The 23,336-nt window shown below is 36.1% G+C and overlaps 5 protein-coding genes and 2 long non-coding RNA genes across 14 annotated transcripts in view; 3 read left to right on the top strand and 4 right to left on the bottom strand.

The window, feature by feature from the left end:
- The window catches only part of LOC109535721 (four and a half LIM domains protein 2), a 54,238-nt gene extending 51,081 nt beyond the window's left edge, over window positions 1–3,157 (top strand). For all 8 annotated transcript variants that reach the window (XM_019901660.2, XM_019901659.2, XM_019901657.2 and 5 more), the window contains 3 exons: window positions 786–955; window positions 1,425–1,628; window positions 1,815–3,157. In XM_019901660.2, coding sequence (XP_019757219.1) covers window positions 786–955; window positions 1,425–1,628; window positions 1,815–1,955 — 515 coding nt within the window. In that variant the 3' untranslated portion in view covers window positions 1,956–3,157. The remainder of the gene's footprint in view (window positions 1–785; window positions 956–1,424; window positions 1,629–1,814) is intronic.
- Window positions 1–5,736, bottom strand: part of LOC125503765 — a 30,794-nt gene extending 25,058 nt beyond the window's left edge. The window contains exon 1 of the long non-coding RNA XR_007281051.1: window positions 4,994–5,736. This is a non-coding gene — a long non-coding RNA (uncharacterized LOC125503765). The remainder of the gene's footprint in view (window positions 1–4,993) is intronic.
- LOC109535722 (guanine nucleotide-binding protein subunit beta-2) lies at window positions 3,481–7,825 on the top strand. Its single transcript, XM_019901665.2, has 6 exons — window positions 3,481–3,675; window positions 3,927–4,206; window positions 4,275–4,440; window positions 6,954–7,155; window positions 7,215–7,431; window positions 7,547–7,825. The coding sequence occupies exons 1-6, from the start codon at window positions 3,604–3,606 to the stop codon at window positions 7,651–7,653; spliced, it is 1,044 nt and encodes a 347-aa protein (XP_019757224.1). The 5' UTR covers window positions 3,481–3,603; the 3' UTR covers window positions 7,654–7,825.
- Window positions 7,674–15,726, bottom strand: LOC109535718 (neuralized-like protein 4). The gene is made up of 21 exons (XM_019901653.2): window positions 15,277–15,726; window positions 14,242–14,343; window positions 14,065–14,178; window positions 13,724–14,001; window positions 13,447–13,669; window positions 13,097–13,393; window positions 12,680–13,044; window positions 12,416–12,624; window positions 12,258–12,357; window positions 12,003–12,196; window positions 11,623–11,782; window positions 11,363–11,557; window positions 10,996–11,306; window positions 10,826–10,938; window positions 10,614–10,753; window positions 10,371–10,471; window positions 10,001–10,308; window positions 9,754–9,939; window positions 9,456–9,699; window positions 9,131–9,358; window positions 7,674–9,074 (listed from the first exon to the last, which is right to left on the bottom strand). The coding sequence occupies exons 1-21, from the start codon at window positions 15,430–15,432 to the stop codon at window positions 8,830–8,832; spliced, it is 4,269 nt and encodes a 1,422-aa protein (XP_019757212.1). The 5' UTR covers window positions 15,433–15,726; the 3' UTR covers window positions 7,674–8,829.
- Window positions 15,727–15,955: 229 nt separating this feature from the next.
- LOC109535720 (nonsense-mediated mRNA decay factor SMG8) lies at window positions 15,956–20,801 on the top strand. Its single transcript, XM_019901655.2, has 12 exons — window positions 15,956–16,062; window positions 16,866–16,998; window positions 17,351–17,628; window positions 17,683–17,895; window positions 17,960–18,230; window positions 18,281–18,504; window positions 18,559–18,734; window positions 18,797–19,041; window positions 19,349–19,487; window positions 19,578–19,785; window positions 19,841–20,036; window positions 20,122–20,801. The coding sequence occupies exons 1-12, from the start codon at window positions 16,016–16,018 to the stop codon at window positions 20,302–20,304; spliced, it is 2,313 nt and encodes a 770-aa protein (XP_019757214.1). The 5' UTR covers window positions 15,956–16,015; the 3' UTR covers window positions 20,305–20,801.
- On the bottom strand, window positions 16,128–16,593 carry LOC125503767. The gene is made up of 2 exons (XR_007281053.1): window positions 16,558–16,593; window positions 16,128–16,476 (listed from the first exon to the last, which is right to left on the bottom strand). It is a non-coding gene; the product is annotated as an uncharacterized LOC125503767 (long non-coding RNA).
- A 161-nt stretch (window positions 20,802–20,962) lies between the features above and the next one.
- On the bottom strand, window positions 20,963–22,825 carry LOC109535724 (beta-1,4-galactosyltransferase 1). Its single transcript, XM_019901666.2, has one exon. The coding sequence runs from the start codon at window positions 22,705–22,707 to the stop codon at window positions 21,784–21,786; it is 924 nt and encodes a 307-aa protein (XP_019757225.1). The 5' UTR covers window positions 22,708–22,825; the 3' UTR covers window positions 20,963–21,783.
- Window positions 22,826–23,336: the final 511 nt, after the last annotated feature.

Below are 23,336 nucleotides of genomic sequence, written 5' to 3'. Positions count from 1 at the left end.
GTTCTTGATTACTTTTTGATAAATAATTCGTTCTTATTGCGAAATAGGAGCACTATTTATCAATCTGTAATAAAAGAGGTGAGGAAATTCTGTCTTTTTTAAAAACAAAAATTTTTGAGGCGAAATACCCAACAGGAAGTTTGTAAAAAAATGAATCCGCCTCAACAATATAGAACATCTAAAAATGGATACTTATTGGAGGATTAGTAGAGTAAAAAAGTCCTGAATAACGCAGAACCACAATCAAATATTTAGAACTGGAATTTGATGCTTGAATTATTAGTTATGTTTGTTAACCACATTTTTTTTCTTTGAGGAAATAAAAAAAATGTTTTATTGACAACCATTCATATTTATTTTCAACCAAGCACTTAAAACCTGGCATTCAGTGGAAGCATCTGTAAAAACAATTCTGATTTTGCAGAAATGGAACATTGTGCGTCATTTTTAAATTGGGAACGTTTATTTTCGCACAATCCACAGTTCAGTCTCACACTCCAACTCTTTAAATCGAGTTTATAATGATCGAATAGATTGCTTCACACCTTCACCAATCAATTGAAATGCCGTTAAATGATTGCGCAAGCACAGGTGTTAATGAGCAATGTACACTAGTTGATTGTTTAAATTTAACTATGACAAAATGTAGAAATGACCAAACTAATAAAATATACTGGAATGGTGTAAAATTGCGTATAAGGCATGGAATGAAGATCATTTGAGGGTCATATTCTAATGGAACGTGTTGCTGGGTTGAAAAATCTGTTATTTTGTCTTTATTACAGGTACGAAGAAAATGGAATACAAGACCAGACAATGGCACGAGAAATGCTTCTGCTGTTGTGTTTGCAAGGTGCCAATCGGCACCCAGAGCTTCATACCAAGGGAACAGGAAATCTACTGCGCTAAATGTTACGAAGATAAATACGCCACAAGGTGTATCAAGTGTAACAAGGTATTTTTTTTTCAAATTTCGATGCATTTTGATATTGATAAGCCAGATGATAGTGGGGAATATTGTGCACAAAATAATCTTGGCAATATCTATTTTGAACTCGAACTCGATGTGAGAAGAACAGTTTTACTCTTTATACTTTGAAAAAGTTAGCGCAATGTTTTTATTTATTTCTCACATTGTATTTTTCTTTTCTATTAGACTATTCCTGCTTTTTTTCCTGGTGTGTTCTGTTGTGCCTTTTTTGCCTATGAACCAACTGATTGACTGTTCTTTTTAAATACCCAATTAACAGTTTCGGTAGATTTTTCAAAAGAAGCATACAAACAAAATGTTGCACGGCAGAAGATTCTTGTTCCATCGTTAGCACTATTTGGGAACTGAATTTGGCTGGCCAATAACCGCAAATCCGTCTCGAAATTCGATTATTCCTCAACCAGTATATTTTTTAGCACTTATTTGTTTGCAGGTTATTACTAGTGGAGGAGTAACTTACAAAAACGAGCCGTGGCATCGTGAGTGTTTCACTTGTACGCATTGCCAGAAGAGTTTGGCAGGAGAACGTTTTACCAGCCGGGATGAGAAGCCGTACTGTGCCGACTGTTTTGGTGAACTTTTCGCCAAACGGTGCTTCGCCTGCAACAGGCCCATTACTGGAATTGGAGGAACCAAAGTGAGTTAAATATTGTATTGAAAACAGCATTTTTGGTTACTGTTAAGAAAAGGTTCTTAAACCATTGTATACATATACAAAACATATTTTAATTTCAAAATAGAAATGATCACTTTCAAGCAAGGTTAGAATATTTAGGCAAATTTGGTTTAAAAACGATAATCAATAAACTGTAATTTATTTCAGTTCATTTCCTTCGAAGACCGTCACTGGCATAACGATTGCTTCTTCTGTGCTACCTGTCGTACGAGCTTAGTAGGACGTGGTTTCATCACCGATCAGGAGGACATCATTTGTCCCGAGTGCGCCAAACAGAAGCTGATCTAATTTAAAAAACAACACCATACATAATCTGGCATTTTTGTGAATGGTTTTCTTATCTGCTTTTTCCATTTACTTGGTGAAAGTATACGACTAAAGCTTCGATTCTATAAAAATGCCTTTTAGCTGTGTAATTTTTAGACTCTTAAACCATCCACATGACACAACATGACAACACGCACACATTTAACACACATAAAACACACTTAAACACACTTGAAAAAGAAACGAGAAAAATACAAAAAAATATATGTTGAATAAATTTACTTTGGCTTGGGCAAGTGCCATTTTCAGTATAAAACTGAATTAGCTTCAGAACGCGATATTTACCTAAAACAGAGCGATTACCAGTTACGCGAAAGTAGGTTTATTTGCATAAAATTAACCTTAATTATTGTTAATTTTTACTTAACTATTTGTTTTTTCTAAAGAAGTTTTGTTTAATATTAATTAGGCTTTTTATAGCAAAACTTTAGCGTAATATAAATTAAAACATATCGCTTCAATTGCTTATTTAGAGAAACTATTACATACACTAAGTATATTATATTAGACTAGTTTTTTGTTGGACACCGCTGAACTAAGTATACATATTAGAATACCTACTTCCTAATTCTAATTTTATTAATAATTTAGGTAAATAGAATTAATTATACTGAAAAAACCACGTGATAGAAGTCATTTTAAATTGTAAAACTATTAGGAATTGATGACTAAAAACGACAAGGCCTTTCCATTACAATAATGTAGCGTTTTAACTGAAATTTACACACTGGGAGTTTACTCAGTTAAATTGTTATCACTGCGATTAAAACGTGGAGACTTATCAAGTTGAAAACGATTTAACGGAAAATTTCGATGATTTTTTTTCTGTTTTAGACATAATTATTACTGTTTAATTTAACAAGATTAGCTGTATTTATGTTCTCATCGACTTGTGTTGTAGATATAGACAGTGTATAGAGCTTGAGCATTTATAAAGATGATAATGGGCGATTTGGTGCTACTTAGTGTAAAGTTGATTTTATAAATATGTGCGTTATTAATTCTATAAATATTGTTATGATTAACAAGTTTTTTAAGGTCATTAATATCCTGGAATGTTGTATATCAATTGTAAGCTTTTACAAATGTTAAATTAAAGGGCTTTGCTTGTAGGGACTTTGTTATTACATTTTATTCCTCAATAAACTTAATTGGAAGATTCATGTCAGACGTTTTATTTACTACATGGGGTGTTTCCCGTACACGTGCCAATATTTGTGGGTCGAAACTAAGAACAAAGGTGGGCAAAGGCTTCATAACAATTGCTTAAGACAGTTACATCAGGAGATTCTAATTTTCGAACACTCGATCTCGATATTACCTCGAAGCATTAATTCAAACTGTTGCGCTTAAGCAAGATTTTTTTAAGTCCGAAAAAAATCCGCTTTAATTTGTGACGATGTAAAGTACACTAGTATTAAAGCAATCAATAGAGAAAATTAGGTTACATGCTTGTATAAGGCTTCTGAGCCAGACTAGTTAGTTATTAAATTAAAGGATTAAAACTTGATCTAAATAATAGAGAAACCGTTTTGCGCCACATTTCGGTTCTGCTGTGCAAGAAAGTGAGAAAGCGCATGAAAACTGTTGAAACAACAATTTGTAAACGATGGGCCCTAAAAGCGATCCCGAAACTGTTGCTCTCAGAAAAGAGCTGGAGGATTTATATAACCAACTACAAGTAAGTTGGTAGCGTACTTTGTAAATTAAATATGCCACCAAAAATGTGTTCTGTAATATGTATGTCGACCTTTTACGCTTTTTTGCACAAAATTATTTTTATTGGGTTAAAAATGGAAAAATATATAAACGTAAATGCAGAATGTTTACATAAACGCTTTAAGGCAGAAAAATATTACTGGTAATTTTTTTTCTTGAGAAGTTAACAGACTTACACTTGAGGAAAATTAAATAAACCGATATATTTCGTAGGAAGCACAAAAAAAATGTGCAGACATCACCCTTGAAAGTGGCTGTAATGACGTTGGAAATGCCCCATCGGTGAAACTTTCGACCAAAAAACTCATGAAAGGGCATTTAAATAAAGTGAACTCCGTGCATTATAGCGGAGATAGTCGACATTGTGTTACCGGTTCATTAGATGGAAAACTAATCATTTGGGACACTTATACCGGCAATAAAGTCCAAATCATACCGTTACGATCGGCCTGGGTTATGACCGTTGCGTATGCTTCATCTGGAAACTTCGTAGGTGAATATTCAAAGCGGAATAATTCAATATTTCGAGCAAGAGATGCAAAATTGTAGTTGTGATTTTAGCGTGTGGTGGAATGGACAATATGTGTACCATATACGATTTGAACAACAGGGATACGTCTGGAGTCGCAAAAATGTCGCGGGAATTGGCAGGATACGATGGATTTCTGAGTTCTTGCAGATTTTTAAATGATAGAACGATCATCACTGGTTCGGGAGACATGAAAATGTAAGTAACGCGGTTTCTAATAGAACTGAAATTTCACTGAATTGCATTGCGAAATATATCAGCATTTCCCTTTTTTATTTAATTATTTACATGAAAAAGGACGGACCGGAAGTTCATTGGATTAATATGTGAGGCATACAGAGAGTTCCATAAATATAGCGAAAAACTTTTAGAGGTGGCAGGAGATGAGAGAAGCAACTTGAAGTGGATTAGCAACAAATAGTGACAACTTAAACTAAAATAAATTAATAAATCGGCGACCTTAGCATCGAAAATCCAGTTGTTAATTAAAGTGGAATTTTGGAAAAACTTTGGCTGCTAACCCAAACTAACACAGGAATCAAAAATACTTAAATGAAATCGAACAACAAACCGATCATGTTTGTCGTAGAAAAAGAGTTGTTGCAGCTTACGGCCGCTTTGGATGTGCTACAAACAACTTGAACTTTGAATCATTTCAAATATATTGAAAATTGTGCCGAAAAGACACATCTGAACTATGTATCTGTGTTCGGGCATACGGTTTAAGTACATATAATCAAATGGGACTTACCATTAGCTGCATATTTCTGTGTCCCATAGTCGAACTGCATAGTCCCAAAGTCCTCAACAACCTCACAAACACGTCAAACAGTCCTCAAAACTCAAAATGCGCCCCAAAATTGATGCAAACTCGGCGCTTGTCGAGATAATCTCTGACAGCAAACGTCAAACATTTCTGTGTGTGAAAAATTCCGATTTTTTAGCTTCAATCACACTATCGGTGAGAAAAATACCTTAAAACGGTGGAAATTAAATTAATTTTTCAGTAAATCTGCCGTCTTCCGCAAAAAAATAAAAAATTTCCTCGATTCTTCGAAATACTCACGGAACGAAGCGCTTGCATTGTCGCCCATGCGCTATTAAACAAAACACTAATTTAACAATGACATGACAAAAATTGACGTATTTTTTCCAGCCTATAAAGGTGCGTCCAGACCGCAGCGCAATACCGCGCCAAACATTCGCGAACGTTCACACACAATTGGCGCCTCGCGTCTACATAAATTGCTGCAACAATAAATAAAAATGTTTGCATTTGCCAAGGTTCCAGCTTGCACGGCGAAATAAATGTACTGTTCATCATGGATGATGCTAAAATTGCAGCGGTAGCTTTCATAATTTTGTGTGATTTATCTAAAAGGAAAAAGAGAGTGAATAGACGTTATTGAAAGATAGTAAATGCAAACCATTTGCAGGTATAAACTAGGACTCGGAATCAAACTCGAATAATTCGAGTATTCGAATATTCGAAAAGCGAATAATTATGTGTAGTCTATACTCGAATACACCAACATTATCAAACTCACAAGGTGCAAATATCTTTATATGCACTTTGTATACTTTTATAAAATAAATTATTCATATTCTACAAGCATTTAAACAAATACCCATATATTTACATGCAAATGAAAATAATCATATTTACTCTCCTGCAAATGAATGTAAAATTTCGTCTCTGTGTTCTGCTGATACGCGTCATCAACTTTTGCTTACAATTACTGTGCCGACAAAGGCACTTTTTTATCCGTTGCGGCTAGTTACCAAAAATGATATGAGATAACGATTTTTCTTTTTTTACTTTCGTACTTTCGAATTCGATTATTCGATTATTCGAATACTCGATTATTCGAATATTCGTTAGATATTCGAGTATTCGAATAATTTTACTATTCGAATAAACCACTAAACGAATAATCGAATATCAGATTTTTAAAAATTCCGAGCCCTAGTCCAGACCCCAGCTCAATACCGCGCCAAACATTTGCGAACGTTCACCCACATATTGCGCCTTGCGTCTACATTGCTGCAACGATAATTAAAAATGTTTGCATTTGCCAAGGTTCCAGCTTGCACGGCGAAATAAATGTGCTGTTCATCATGGATGATGCTAAAATTGCAGCGGCAGCTTTCATAATTTTGTGTGATTTATCTAAAAGGAAAAAGGTAGTGAAAAGACGTTATTGAAAGATAGTAAATGCAAACCATTTGCAGGTATAAACGTTCTTATTTTGTCATGTTCTTCAGATTCGCACAAGCCCGCATAGTAAACTGCTACTATCGTCCAAACTAAATTTGCCCGAATACGAACATTTCTTTGATGTATCGACTATCGACATCAACCGGAACATATTTGTTCGCGCGGCTTTGCGGGTTGGTGCACATGATACCGTCCTAATTAGTGATATTTCTTGAAATTTGCAACATTCGCGAATGTTTGGCGCGGTATTGCGCTGCGGTCTGGACGCTCCTTTAAGCGATAAATTTGGCAAACTTAACATATTTTTTTTTACCTAAAAACCAAACTTTTTACCAGAAACTTTCTTTAGTTAGTTTAGTATAGCGAGCTGACTTGGCTCAGGCTCGGCTCGGGCTTGGCTGTTTCAAATCAGCTCGTTAAGTTCTTCGATGGAAATGTGTTTTTATATAAATATAAAAAATATACAAAATATTTAAAACACTCTTACTTTTAGCTGCCAGTGGGACTTGGAAACCGGCCGGAAAACCAACGACGTGGTGGCGCATAATGGAGACGTCGTTTCCATTAGTCTATCTCTAGATGGAAACAGTTTCATCACCGGTAGTGTGGACCAAACATGCAAACTGTGGGATGTTCGTGAGATGAAACCGAAGCAGACATTTTTCGGTCACACTGCAGACGTGAATTCAGTTTGCGTTAGTAGTTCTATAGGAAAACAATGAGGAAAATTAATTATCCAAATCGTCTTCAACAGTTCCATCCGAGCGGATATGCGTTTGTTACTGGCTCCGAAGATAAAACGGCTCGCATGTTTGATATTCGAGCAGACCAGCAAATAGCTCAATACAAGCCGCCGGCCGCCAACAGTGGATTTACTTCGTGTGGCTTATCGATTAGCGGCAGAATCATTCTTTGCGGTTCAGATGACAATAATGTTCACATGTGGGATACGCTGAAAACAACTCATAATGGTAATTTTTGTGGGAATATAAAACGTCCGAAAAATCAAGAAAGTTTGATTCAAACAATAAAAGAATGGTTTAATTTTCAAGTCAAAAGTAAAAAATTACACTGCTTCCATTTTAGGAACATTATCTGGACATGAAAATAGGATCACATCCCTATCTGTGGCCCCGAATGGTTTGGCCATTTCCACTTGCAGCTGGGACCAGAACGTGAGAGTTTGGGGATAACCGGCTAAAACCACTCCGAATATTGGCAAATTAACTTCGTTTATTTAAAAATCTTATCTTATATGGTAATTCTACTTAAAGTGATCAGATTTAGCAAACTTGCTATTCTTTTTTTATATTATGTATACAACAAACATTATTGGGCTTGCAAGCAATAAAGAATTCCACCGTCTATCACGTACATTAAGAACGCAGGGGACGCAACCACACATCAAATTCACCCAGTAATCTTAATAAAATACAAAAAACAGCTACTACGTTGTCACCTAGATATTAAACTGGGCTTGATTTAGTGGCTGAGTAATTCAAATTTGACGTCATGTCTCTGAAGAAATTAGCAGAAAATTTGTATTAATCTTATTAGGAAGGTCAATAGAAACCTTAGCATTTTTAGGTCCGGGTTTCGAAAATTTTAAATAAAATAAATGCACAGTAACATTATCATCAAAGTGCATCCTAATAAGATTCCTCACTGGAAAATATCACTGGTGTCTAGTTTCTTCTGAAAATATCGCGGATTTGACTGCAAAATTTCTAGTCTCCTAGAATTCGTCAATAAGCATGACACTAAACATCATATATATATGCAGTTCACACTGTTATTATCTAATAGTTGTATGGCTCATACGACCTCAAAACGTACTTTGAATTCGAACAATTACAACAATACATTAGAAAATTGGCAGTTCAAAAACAATTCAAAGATTAATATAATCTCTAAATTCTTCCTAAAAACAACTAAATGCAATTGTTCTTGACTTATTAAAATTATTCACTTTGAGCAACGAAAAATCATTGTAAAGTGGAAATTGGACATTCAATAAACCTAAAAGTTTTTGATGAAAAAGATGAATGAATGAAAAACAGAACCCAAAATTTGAGATAATTAAACTAACGGTTCATCAGATACATGAAGAATCTACATTAGACAAATAAAAACGCAATTGTCTATTAAACTTTGTCTACCACTGGCAAAAATGTGATGATTGAAACTACTCATAATAGTCTTGCAATTTTAGTGCCAGCTATTTAACTTACTAACGGGAAACTTATTAATTAGAATGCAATGGTATGTCGTTGAACAGTGAGTGTAGTTTGCTATATACTTTTGGATGACCTTATAGAAATAAACGACTAGAATAAATCACAGTGAAATAATTGATGACGAGACCTTACTTATTTTATTTGCAGTAGAAGGGAATTTAGAACGATGGCCCCCGATTCTTTCGTACTCCACTCCGTTCGATCGGCGTCTCTTGTAATCGAATAAGCGCCCGGCTTTACAAATAACTGAAAGGCTGCATAAACTTTTTTACTACCGTTCTCGTATGGCGGGGCTGAGGAATTTTCCAGCGATGGATAAAAAACCACTTGAACATCGTCGCCCTTTTGTCCGGTGAAGTTGCACCACTGAGATTGGCCTGAAAACAATCCGATGAGGCACATTATTCTGGAAAATTTACAATTGCTATGCTACCTTTAGTTAGAGGATAGCCTTGATCTAAAATACATCGCACTGCACCCATTTTGGTTGGGTAGAACGCGGTATCCCATTTATCTGTGCATATGTTAGCCCGATTTTTCAGTGGAAACCTTACCCAACCGATGGGAAGACGCTCTTTTGCTTCTTTTTCGTCTTCTAGCGACCAACTTCTGTTGCAATTAGAACAGTAGCACACCAGTTCTTCGCAAGCAAAATATTGATCTGAAATGCATTTGATAAATAATTCTTGTATAATTTTCCTAAGTGCATTCAACATTGAAATTTAAGCACATTTTATAAAAAGCAATATACACCTTACCTGGCAGGAGTATGTTTTTCTTGAAATTCTCACACTCTTCCTTCAACATACATAACACTAAAGGACTCACAACAGGCGACATGTTGAGCAAATTACCAGGATTTGATAAACTTGTGCTCGGCAATGGCAAGCTTAGACTATTGTCAGTTCGTTCTTTTTCGCAAGAGTCCAAATCAGCTTTTTCGCATTCTGCAGTCACCAAAGCCGTTTCTCTAGATTTTGATACTTCGCCGAATATTTTCACCTGCATATAAAACCTTAATTTTAGCAAGCATTCATGCTTGCATCCTTTGAGTACCTTTTGGCATTGACCATACAAGTCAAATATTGCATACACCGGCTGGCCAAGTGGGTAAGTCCAAGGAAAACTTTGCTCCTCAACTCCGTTGATAATCAGTTTGAAAAACTTCATGTCAGTAATCATTACACCTACAGAGTCGCCTTCAGTGAGAGTTTGTAACACTTGCCCATAGTTGGATCGCCCCTAATTAATAAGAAATATACTCTTAGCAAGCGAATAATAATGCAGATTGTCTTATACCGACCTTTACACCGTTTATCGATATCCAATCGTTAGCAACTACACACGATGGCCCTTTCAGAGCCAAAGCATTTACAGGAAAATTCAATCGTTCCAACGGCCCAGCGACCACACCAACTATAATCGACGATTGCCAACGCGTATCCAGCTGCTCAATAACCACCTGCACCTCTTTATTGGGATCTAAAGCTGGTGTAACGGTAACTACGCCTTGGTTATAGGAAGCCACTCGTCGTGCCACAGTTTTATCCGATTGCAGCTCAATATTACGGCCGTGATTTTCATGAAATTCGTATTGTCTAATTGTACTGCCTGAAATGTTTAAATCCGTGTTGAAATTCAATCAGTTAACTAAGGACTGAAGTAGCGCTTACCTGCTGCTGACTCAGTTGAACCTAACATGATGCATTCTTCCATTTCCAGAGGAACTAGTTCTTGATCCAAGACAACTTCTAGGCTGTCTTGAAGTCGGGCACTGCAATCAAAATAATACTCTAAGAAACACTGAAAAAACTCCTCGCTAGTAGAATACTTTTAAATTGCCACATTGAAAGGATTAACTGGTCAATTACTCTAGCACTTAGCAGCGTTAATTTTAAGCACAACGATTATTTTACCTGTTCATTGGAGATGGAGAAGGAACTTTATGGCTGGTGACTGTTAATTCACAGCACTGCCCTTTTAGGTCAAAAACAGCCCAAACATTGTCGCCCATTGAAGGAAACTGAACTGGAAGCTCTTCGCCATTTATAAAAACCTAAACGAAATCTGGGATTTACATTGGCAATTGCTAGAGCGCTGTCTAATTTAAAATTGGAGCTGAGACTACCTTCAAAACCAAATCTTGAGTTTGAAGAATCCCGATGCGGTCTCCCACATTCAACCAGTTCAAACTCGGAGTGAAGATTTGCAAGAGCTTATTCTGGTGGCAGAGTTCGTTGCCTAAATGGTTTCAATTAATTCCTTGACAATTCGTGGATATACATTTACAATTATTACCAGTTAAGTAGCAACAGTCAATTGGAAAGCTTCTGATGGGTGAACAAGGCGGAGTCTCAGTTATTCCTATTGAAAGAGTTCCCGCCATGTGCGCCAAAAGATTTACGATAGAAACCTCAAAGATTTCGTCTTTCGTTAATCGTGTGCTACTGTAAACGATACTGCTGCTGTACTCCTTCGATCTGCACGCAACCCTGCCATTTTCACTAAGAACAACACCTTTTCCATGTTGTTCGGAAAACCTATGTAAGTAAAGCTCGTGGTTTGGATGAAGAGCGCCGCCAGCTTGCAAAGAAGCCGAAGTGTCTGAACTGAAAAAAACAAGGAAATACTGAAAAACATTTTACAGACAAAATGCGAGGCTTACCGAGGACAGGTATCAATTCCCACAGAGGCTAAAGGAGCGATTGGGGTAGCACAAGGAATGCTAACTTGCGCACACTGCCCATACAAATCAACAACAGCATAGATGTTGCCGTGTGGAATAAAGCACGCCGGTCCTTGTGATACTCCATCCATGAAAAACTCCAACTGTTTCTCACAGGATCGCATGACTCCCAATCTACCGGATAACATTACAAAGTTAGACAAAGCAGCGCGATTTTATTTTCACACCGAATACTTTACCTCACACCAGATCCTAAAGTATCCAAATCACATGGATAGTTATTTAGACTAGTTTTGCCATTAACCATTACTGAAGCCCCGCTCAACATCCAAGTATCTCTATGCAGATCAGTTGCTGTATTCGGCAGCTCGATATCATCGGGTCTTACAGCAGTTACACCTGAAAATAAAATGAATTTCCTCAGTCCCAAAAGAGCAATAAAAACCTGTTGTTTGCTATTGTAAAAGAACTCAACATTTTCAAGAGCTATTTGGCAACAGAACGTATTTATGTTCTTAGCATCGTTTAGGGTCTATTTAGTACATATAAGAAAAAAAGAAATTGAAATGTAACAAGTTTGTAAGAGTATTTGTACAGTAAACTAACCCAAACAACCTACCCAGTTCAATGCTTCCCGACCATCTATCGACTATAGTGTCCAATAGGATTTCAAATATTTCGCCGTCCCTCAAAGGTCGATTGGAAAAAACGATAGCGTCATTAAATTCGGCCAGAGGTCGTGGACGTAGAGCCGTTAACCCATTGTTTATTATTCGTGCGTTTTTACCATGAACATGGTGGAATCTTAAATCGCTAAAAATAGTCAGGTTTTTAACATTTTCTATTCAAATCCCAACCACAATCTTGTAGTTACCAGTAAAGGGTTGCATTTGATAAGCTTGAATTATTGGTATCTGGAGAAGCGTCGTCGTATGTATCAATTAAAGACACTGCTACACACTGTCCGTATAAATCTGCAATCGGACGGAAATTAGCCAGCTTTGTAATAACAGAAAAAGTGACCCAACCTACCTATAACGCCATATAACTTTTCAGGGACATTATTGGCTGCACTTCCTTGATCCACTCCATTTACAAAAAAGTGTAATTGTCCGTTTTCTTTCCGCACTAATCCTACTCGATCTCCAACTTGCAATCTATCCAAATTCACGCCGTATTGCTCTTGAATGATAGTGCCATTGTGCATTATTCCACTTCCCGTCATCATCCAAGTGCCAGATCTCAAAAAGTTGGAAAATAAAATTTTAACAAATTAAACGGCTTTAAAACATTTACCTAACGTTGGTCATGGTAAACGGAAACTCCAAATCTACCGGACTATGAGTAGTCACTCCCATTTCAATTGAGCCAGCCCATTTTGTGACAACTTTGTCTAGTTTAATCTCAAAAAGTTCGCCGGTTTTCAACGGACGAGCCGTAAGAACAACGCCATTGTTAAAGTCATCCGAAGCATTTGGCCGATGAGCGGTGCGACCATTATTAATAACTTCGGCATGTGTGCCACAGTTTGGATGAAACGACAATCGATCATAGTAATATGAAAGTGGCTGAGGTTCAGGAACAGCGCTCTCTTGGTCGCGCGTGTTTCTGCGCGTAATGAGATTTTGTTCTTCTCTTTCGTCCCTTTCGACAATGGAAACCTGGTGTAATCACAAACGTAATAAACAAAGGTGAGAATGTGTGTTGAACTACCTTAATAGTCATTCCGTATAAGTCAATTACGCCCCAAACGGTGGAGGGTACGCGTTGAGTGGCAACTCCTTGATCTAGGCCGTTGATAAAATAATGCAAATTTCCATCGGGTTTTCGCATCATCCCAACGCGGTCGCCTTCGCTTAATTCATCCAAGTTAAAATCGCCGTATTCTCGTCTAGTGCCTTTTCCATTTGTCAAAATTCCACAGCCAGACATCATAATGGTTCCACTTCGCATGTTAGTCATTGTGGCAGGAAACACCAGACTGTTTGGATTGTGAGTTGTCACACCCATCTAAAAAAAATTTAAAACTCACTCCTTATCATCGAAAATTCGCACCAAAATACCTCAATACTGCCACTCCATTTATCAACTAAACGATCTATTCTTATTTCGAATAATTCCGAGTCCCTCAATGGCCTATTGGTCATAACAACTGCATTATTAAATTCATCAAACGGTCTTCGTCGCTCAGCAGTTCGATTTGCATTTGTTAACTTTACCAAAGATCCGCATCGCTCATGGAAACATATTCTATCTTGTCTCGAACCATCCTCCGGAACATTGGCACTGTTTTAAACAAAAAATAGTCCATACGGATAAACTATTTCCAGTCAAATCTACCTAGCGTTAGTATCCATTCGGATGTCCAAACTATTGCTGCTGCTCAAACTCAGCTCACTTAGGTCTCCGCCTAAGGTAACATTTAAAACATCATTTTCTATGGCCAATACTGAACTTCCACTGAGGCAGTCATCGTTGTTGTGCTCTCTGAATGTCGGGCTGGTAACGCTAACCTGAACACATTTGCCATACAGATCTACTATTGCATATACGATATTTGGTAGACCTTCCGCTGCTACACCCTGAGACTCTCCGTTGACATAGAATATCAAATCTCCCTAAAAAGGCGATTTTCACTGGTCCTGTTCACTGGCTATGCCTTGGGGTAACCAAATATTTACCTCACAAGTTTTTACCAAGCCTATTCTATCCAACTGATTCAATTTGTCCAAGTCGTTACCATATCCTTCTATCAAGCAATTCCCGTTTTTGAAAACGGAAGTTCCGGACATGATCTAGAATGGAATTGTGCCGCTTATAATTCGACTGATAAGTTAAAGGCTTTCATTTATTTTTACCCATGATCCTGATTGAATTTTTGACGCACATGGAGGGAAATCAAAATGAAGAGGATCCACATCTACCACACCAATTTCCAAACTACCGGACCATGTGTTGATCTGGCAAATTCGATTTAAAATAAATATTATCAGAAAACATACATAAAATTAGTAGGTTTCAATTGGTTCGAAAAATTTTTGAGAAAAAACACAACATACTTAAAACTTTGTTGAACAATAATGATATTAAGCGGGTTTGCATCGATGTATGAAATCTCGTTTTGCCATTTGTTTTTGGTTGGGCACAGGTTGATTTAAATAAATTTTGGGATTGGGAGCATATTGACATAGAAGAGCACCACAAAATTTGCAATTATAAGCACAAAAAAGTTTTTCGATTACCCTTATATTATAATTTATTATTACCCTAATATATGTTTATATGAACTTGAAACTATGATATTTTAATCTCCAGAGTCACATCCCAAAATATATCAATGTTAATTCGGGGCACCATGTACAAATGTTTCCACAATTTTCACTTTTTGCCAAAGAGCGATAAAGACTGTATTGACTATAATGATTCTTTAAAAAATTGTGCGAGCATATGATTCGACATTATTTATTTTTTAATTTGCTTTTAACATAGGTTGTATAAACCGTAGATTATTATTAATAATTTTGAGAACTTGATGGTAGTTTTGTACAATCGAGTACAGACTAGAAAGCTTTGGAATAAATCATACAAGGGTTTGATTGCTAATTTATTATTAATATTTATCAAGTTAATTGCATAAAGCAAAGTCTCCAGACTAGCTAACTGTAACCCATGGACTTGAATTGAAGAATCATTATTGCTGTTCTTTAATAAAGTACCACCAATATGCTACTTTGGAGCTGTGGTTTATTATTTTTGCTATTTTACTTGCCTGAACTTTTACAATTTCAAGTACTATTGTAGATTTTCAATAAATGCCATAACCTATGGGGATGTTATGTTGCAAGGAGAATGAACTTGTTAATAGTTGATAATTCGTCTAATTGATTAGTTACCTTTCTATCTATAATTACTTCGAACAGAACATCATTCATTAAAGGCTCTGCAGAAATCACTAATCCATGATCGAATTCAGAGTCATTTCGTATAGCTGTGGTGTTTTCATTAATTAATGTGATTCTCTCTCCACAACGGTAGTGAAAATATGCCATTATTCTGCACTGTTACTTATTATAAACACCAACATTTATGATAAAAATTAATTAAAAATTAATAAATGGACATATATGACTGCAGTGTTTTGGCAGTATTTTGTAAACAGTTTTGACATGTCGGTGTTGCCAAGTGTTGAAGATCTCCGTACAGTTTTCTTGACATTCAAATGGTAAAAACCCCAAGGAAAAGTGCATTTTTGCTCATTTGCACAGCAGCTTGGCAACATAAACCTTAGAAAAGCCACCCCGTTGTCATTATCTATGAAGCCACCAAATCCATTTGATTAGTCTTCACAAAATATTCCCTGAGGGGATGTTCTGTGTTGGTCTTCAAACGCAGTTTGGGGATAACATGAAAATATTTTACAATCAGGTGAAGTTCACAGGTGATCTGTGGTGAAGTTTACATGTGGTTTACGTGACGTTTACTCCTACTAGTTGTCTTCATCCACAGATTACAGAGTACCTCTGTGATCTGTGTCTTCATATATGGTTTACTCTAACCTAACTAAAGGTGTTGTTTTTTTTTATTAATTGATTGAGTTGAGTTTGTAGAAGAAAAATAAGAAAATAAGCCAAAATGCGAATGAGAAACGCATTTCAACTGCCAGAGTTGGATGATTTACTGTAAGTTCATTGTTTTCAGTTTATCCAACCATTTTTAACACCAATTTAAACATTAAATGACACTGTTAAATAAAAAATATATTTGAGTATATGTTTCTGTGAAGTCTAGAGACGGCATAATCTCAGATTATACAGGGTGTCTCATACTATATACCGGCAAATTTGTAGATATGTTAGAGGACATCATTTTTGWWTTTGCAAGCATTTTTGTTTCAGGAACATATTCCTGAAAACGCAGCGGTTACCAGATACAGTGTGTTGAAATTGGAACTTTTCGSTTATTTTTKGCATTCAGAAACTGTATAAATAAAAGGTCGATTRGTGGCGATACAAAAATTTAAYGTCTTCAGCTGCTTCAAAAAGCCACTAGTCCATATTAGTTTCCTCATTATTATCCAAAACACACGAAAAAKCCTGTGRAAAAAAARCGTTAAAAATTAAACTATGGTCATTCAATTCTTTACGGTAGCAATMGGAAAAATGTCTGCGATTTACCAATGCATGCAGAAGCGAGGAATGCATCGAACTCATTGAAAAACATGCTAMCAGTTTCAGATCCGAAATAATAGACATTTTCGGCACATTTTAAGCGTTTTTTGAGCGTTTACGATCTTTAGCAGACGATTTMTTCCTTATTATTGACCCAAACACTTTATAAATGGACCGCAGGGACCRCACTCAAATTTTTACATTGACTAAATAGACTGCATATGCTTTACAATATCTGAAAAATTAATAACTTTTATTTGTATTATTGTTAATAATTTTTTTTGTATTATTGTTAATAAAATTGTATTATACAGAAAGCATCGTAGAGCAGGCACTGATAACGTAGTTGTAGTCTCAATAATTGGGAAAAGTTCATTGAACATGGCTGGCTTGAAAATGAAATCAATCGGAAGATTATTTCCACTGGAAGGGCGCCCACCGGGTGAGGTCAGTAATTGTGTTACTGTTTCTATACAGGGTGTTTCAGGATTTGTTGTTTTACTACCAAAAAAACTTTAATTGTAAAAATTAGGCATATAGTAGTACAAAAATACAGGCTGTAAAGGATTACTTATTTTAAGATATAAAGGGTGATGATAGTTAATTAAGGGATTTTTTTTATTTTATTTTGGCGCAATTTGACCGGAAAAAGTTTGATAAAGTAGAAATTACATGGCGTGTGTACACAATTAAATAAGGAAAATAAAATAAATAGCAATATACGCTTCTCGGTCTAAAACACCCTGTACTTATTAGCAAAATTTAAAAGCAAAAATTAGCTAATTCAATTTATTTATAGACTTTGATCAAAGGATCCTATGATGAACAGCATCGAATCATTTACCTTCATTTGTACAGTTTGTTCGATACGGACATTTTGTTAGAAAAGTTAGAGGAACTTTACCGTGACAAAGGTTGTTTTGAAGACTTCCTGGAGACTAACAATGACATCAAAACGTCTTTTTGTCGATACTGCTTGCTATTGTTTTACATTAGCCACATTGTAATTCTATCACATCCAGGAACGTCTTTCGACAACAGTTACATTCAGTGTTTCAAAGCACTGGATTTACTAAGGTAAATTGGCATTCAATCATTCAACTCAAGCCGCTAGAACTGCGTAAATTGCAGCAAAAAGATGTTCGAAGAAATTTGCGATTGCTTGAAATCACTGGACATGTTAAATCCTGAATGGGTTGCCAATGGACGACCCTGCACCCCAAGAATAATTTTCTACTTTGAAAGAACGCATGCTGTTAAGATTGGCATAAAAAAGCTGGAACACAATCTGGAAGACAGAATATACCATATTCTCAAGAAAACCAGGATAATTACCACCAGTGGGTAGGAAGTAAATCGCCTAGTAGATCAATGTTAAATATCTACAGCAGCATTACTTATTTTATAGGTGCACACTATTTTCGATTCCTCTGAACGAAGAATTTGTCTACTTAGCTGAAAAAATGCCAGAGGATCCTCTGAGCGAAGCCGTAAAAGGAATAATCCGCGACTGTCAGCCAGGCGGTGCGATGCAACTTGATATGCCATTCTCAACTGAGTCTCATTTAGAAAAAGATTTTTATAAATTTCTACTTGTTCATGTTCAGCGTGCAAAAACTAAAGGTTTCGATGATACCGTTTCTTCGTCCAGACATCTGCATGCGCCCTCACATTTCGAAGTAAAAATCGGTTGGGTGTCTTTACTATTGCTAACCGTTTTGACTTGCAGCTTCCATTATTAGAACATTGGATAGAAGCAACTAAATGTTTGTACAACTTAATTATTACTGAAGAGAGGCCAATGCCATCTCTTTACACAGATACGCGGTTTTCTGAGCAAAGGTGTCTGAAAGTGCTACCATTGGCTGTAGCGCGGTATCAGGAAGGCTTACCCTCGCATTACGCGCAAAGTGAACACGAAGCCAGATTAGCAATTGCTTTGAACCTTTTTAGGTAAGCATTCACTGGCTGTTTACATTATTTTTAGGAAACATTTTTGCTTATTAGGGCGCAAGCCAGAGGACCAAGATATCCGCAGTATGAAATGAAACTTGAGATGGAATGTCACGCGCACTGGTCAAATGAACGACAGCAATGTGAAGCAGCTTCAATGACTGGAAATCCTTGCAAACTTCCAAAACATCCCGCTGACCAAGAGCATATGAGCGGATTTATCTACAAGTGTAAGCTGTTCCTCACTAATGCTTGTTTTCACGGTTTGGAATTTGATCTTTCTCTGTTTCAGCTGTATGTGATTGCGGACGAAAGACTGCCGGCAGAGATGATCCTTACACGGCAATTCGAGCCAACTATATATTTTACCAGCAAATAGCGGCGGAATGTGTTTGTGCCGATTTGAAGCGAATAGAGTTTCCGATATTTGAGCCTTCGATAACCGAATTTAAAGCTGCCACAATTAGTGAATCGGACGACCTAACGCCGGTACTTTCGGATAGAACGGTTCCACTCTCCCCAGAAGTAAAATTGGAGGTATGTTGGGTGCAAATGTCTGGAGAAAATCCTATCAGAGATTCGCGGGGTGGAAGCAAGATGGTTCAAATATCTTTTTTTTTCAATTTTTTTAATATTTTCAATTTTCATATCAATTTTTCTTTGTATTGCTACGATCTGACCAAAATTTCGTTCGAAAAGCCTACTGTTTTTCAATAATTTTGTTGCTTGCTAAATGCATTTGCAATACAATATAAACGCCTGTAAGATACAAACTGTGCAGTACCTGATACATCTTAGTCAGTTGAGTGTCTTTTAATAAATTAAATATTTTTTGATTGAAAAGTCGCTGGTAAGGCAACCGAGTACAACGGAGTACTTACCTGGCATGCTCACCTTAAGTTCTCCTCCAGGACTACTTCCAGTATTCTCAAGTTGGTCGCTTGTATGTTTGGGCCCTTCTTCTATATATAGTCATAACGTAGGTATGTACCAATTGTGTTTAAATCGTTCCATCAGCCAAATCACTGGTGTATTTTTAATCGCTATTTTCTGAGACAAAACGTATTTTATAGGCATTTCCGAATCCTATCATCCCGGATTCATGAGTTTCACAAATTATCTTTTGCCATGGGACGTGACGGTTGGAATGAAATCGAAAAAGGCATGGCCTGCAATTGGAAAATACGCAACTAGAGTAAAGAAAGGAAAACCGACAACTACCGTCCCCCAGTCCGTGAAAGTATTTATTGGTGTTGAATATGAATGTCCATCAGGGCATCGGTGAGTTAAGCGCATCTTTACAAAAACATGTATTCCAAATTGTAAACTGTTTCAGCTTCATGTTATCCGCACCGGATAGATTATTAAAAGCTACTCCGGGAAGTCTTGTTAAAGATACTGGCCTTAAAATTGCAGAGTCCGATATGCCACTGTACTATCAATGTTCGTGCAGGGCAGGAAAAATTGCCCAATTGATGCGAATTCATGTGGTTACTCCAAAGGCTCCGGTCTATTGCACTTTAAATCCAAAGGTACATTACTGACGAAGTCTAAACAATTTCAAAACAGGCTAAATCAATAGTCAAAGTATTTGGCTCATATTTCAAACATTTTCAGATTCAACCAGCTGCGGGAGCCCCAATATTCATTTGCACCAACGATGGACCGATTAAGCTCACTCAGTCCGCATATTGGGTGATGCGACTTCCGTTTGTGTATGTAGCTGATACTGAACATTACCAACAAAATTTGACTGGAAAATTGTTGTCGGGCACATTTGGTGTGGTTGAAGCAGAATAGAAACACAGAAAATGCCGCCTAAACTAAACAACAGCTCAACAAAATCAATGTAACACTGACAAATTTGGACCAACTTTGGAACTGGATAAATTCTAACTGCAACGGCCGAGTTTATTTCTGTTTGAAGCGTTTTTTAGTGCAATTCCTTGTGTTTTGCAAAAAATGGTGCTTCAGATTAAGTTTCTACAGGGCGACGAATGAATCAATGCAAAATTAGTGAAAGTTGCACATGTTCTGAGTACGACAAAAAACTTTGTTTTATGTTTGAATGACATTAAGATGGACCTCGTATCTCGAAAAAAGTTTTTGAATAAATATCCTGCATGTTATTAGTACCTACAATAAGAATAATCCACAAAATGATAATCTTTAAAAAAATCCAATAGTTTAGTTGCAACTTTCCTTGTCGTTTATTCTTAATCACCCTGTAAGGCTTGAAGAATACTGTAATGAATGTATAAGTAAAGCCTAAATGTAAATAGAGTCGATTAAAACTGTTGCATTTTTAGAAAGAAAAAACTGGTGACAACTCGATTCGATATAGACATAATGTAAAATGTTGATTTGTTAGTTCAAAAATGTATAATTTAAGATCTACGACGAGTTCTTAGCTAATAAAAAAATAATTTAACTGGATTTTTTATAAATCGAAGAAATATTTTGCTTTCTAATAACGTATATTTGTTCCTAGTTACAACACACAGAACTTAAATATCAACATAATGATTCGAGAACTTAAAACCACAAGATTATATCACAAAACAAATAAATATATAATACCATAAACAAAAATTGAGCGATAATAAATAAAAAAGTTAGTATGTAATGAAATTAAACAATGTTACTTAAATTTATACTGATTTTAAATGTATAAAGTGAGCTTTCACTTTATTTGGGAAATTCGCCTACTGCCTACTATAGGAAAACCGTTACCGTTCCACACCTTTATCGCATCCAAATTAATATGCGACTGGTAAAACCCAAAATAAAATAGTAACTAACAACGGAGAATAAATATATCATGTCGACAATAGTAAATTGTAAAATATAACAGATCAACACTATCAACCAAATTAAAAATTATATTAAGAGATTCAAACTTTACCTACATAGCGCTGTGAATAAGGAATTGAGCATCGCAAATAACATTTTGAGAGGCCCCATGTATTTAGTATTTGGACTGTTTTTTAGAAAATACAGAAAAACAACCATTGGTATTCCTTAACGACAGTAATAAGCATTTTTTTAACTCGTAAAAAATGTAATATAAAATTATGTATAAAAGAGCATTAGAAATTTGTTGCAAAATGAATTGAAAAACGTACATTTTAGAAAACTACTGAAAATAAATAAGAAGCATTTTGCAATCAAATACAAACTGCAAAAAATTGAAACAGTTATTTACGATCTCTTTTATGATAATGTTTACCCCAATGACAATAAACAAGCCTAGCGAGTATTAACGATAGAATATTAATGTTATATAGGGACTACTTTCGTATACAGGTCTTCTAGGTAAACAGAGTATTTTTGTGTTAATGTATTCAATCCATCTCGGAGATTCTCTAAAGATTTGCTAAGTTTCTCAAATCGACCGTCATTCTTTGGCTGCTTTTTGTGAACCAACATAGTATATTTGCTGAGTTCCGGGGTGAATCTGTATGGTAATAATTTATGAGCTTCTAAGCGTTCATAAAAGTCATCATCTTCTCCGCCCCAACCATAAAACGAATTGGACATGCCATTCACTTTCCTGAATTGATCCGCTAGAATCGCTATCGCGCCTCCAAATAATGTTAGATACGGTAAATTGTATCTGAAGGTATCCAGACTACTGGACATGTGTCTAGGCCTATTTGAGCATCCATATAGGTTTCCAGTTGTTAGTGGGATGAGATCTACGTCATGTAAAATCAGACAGGAGTAATTCAATGCAATCGCCAGATGAGCCCCAAAGTTAATCATTTTTGCTCTATTGAATGGTAGAGTATCATTTTGCTCAGCCAGTATTAATCTGTAGTGAATATTCTGATTCTGGAGGAACTTATGCATGTATTTAACGAACACATTTAGCTGTTCAGTTCGGTTTCTATATGGGATTATAACAGCCGTTTTTATCAGTGGTGTGCAGTGTCGTGGAATGTACTCACCTCCCGGTAGGGGCTGTACAAAGTAACTGGTTTTCGTGATTTTACTTACAGGGATTTCTTGGTTATTCAATATCACATTTCGATAAGTACAATTTTTCGATCTGAGCAAAGCAGTTCCAGGCGCCCTAAGAACGATTTCTTTGATTGCATTTTCCAGCGTAACATAGTCGTAATGGCGTGCATGTCGAGCTGGAAAGTAAACTGCTACGAAAACTGCAGTCACGCACAGTAACTGCACGCATTTTGTTAGCATTTTCTCCTCTTAAAGCCCATTATTTAAAGATCTATTTCCTCCATTTATTTTGCTTTGATATTTTGAGGTTAAAACAATAAAGCTGCCATTGCTGTCAAAAGATTTAATCACAGATCACAGAGGTTTTTTTGCTTTTTTCACTCTGTAATCTGTGGATTTAATGGAAAATGCGCAATAATGAGAAAAGGAAAGTTTTGCAAGGAAGGCTAGCTATTTCTACAGAATTTGCTTTTGCCGCATTTATTAACTTACTTATATGATAAATATTATTAAAATGCACCACTTTCGGAGATTTTAATGAAATAAATGTCATTTGCGCACTGCATTATTTTCTCAGCTATCATACATAATATGGGGGCTGATGTAATAATAATAATTAAGAATACATTTTTGCCAATATCATATTTAAAGGAAAAAATAATTGAATTTTACAAAATTACTATGAAAAATTGACCATTTGGATGATCTTTTTTCTTCAATTTTTCCTTTTAAAATTAGAGAAGCAAATTTAATAGCCTTTACGAACACGCTAATGCGCCCATTGATCAGCATATGAAAAGTCGGACGCAATGTACCAAATACACCTGTCTATCTATGCAAGTACATAGATCTACTGACCCAAACTAACG

Source organism: Dendroctonus ponderosae, unplaced genomic scaffold (genome assembly GCF_020466585.1).
Source record: "Dendroctonus ponderosae isolate FM_Combo_2020 unplaced genomic scaffold, Dpon_F_20191213v2 Dpon_F_20191213_3, whole genome shotgun sequence".
In the NCBI taxonomy this organism is placed as follows: Eukaryota; Metazoa; Arthropoda; class Insecta; order Coleoptera; family Curculionidae; genus Dendroctonus; species Dendroctonus ponderosae.
Note: the sequence above shows the minus strand (reverse complement) of the source record. Positions and strands in the feature narration are given on the sequence as shown.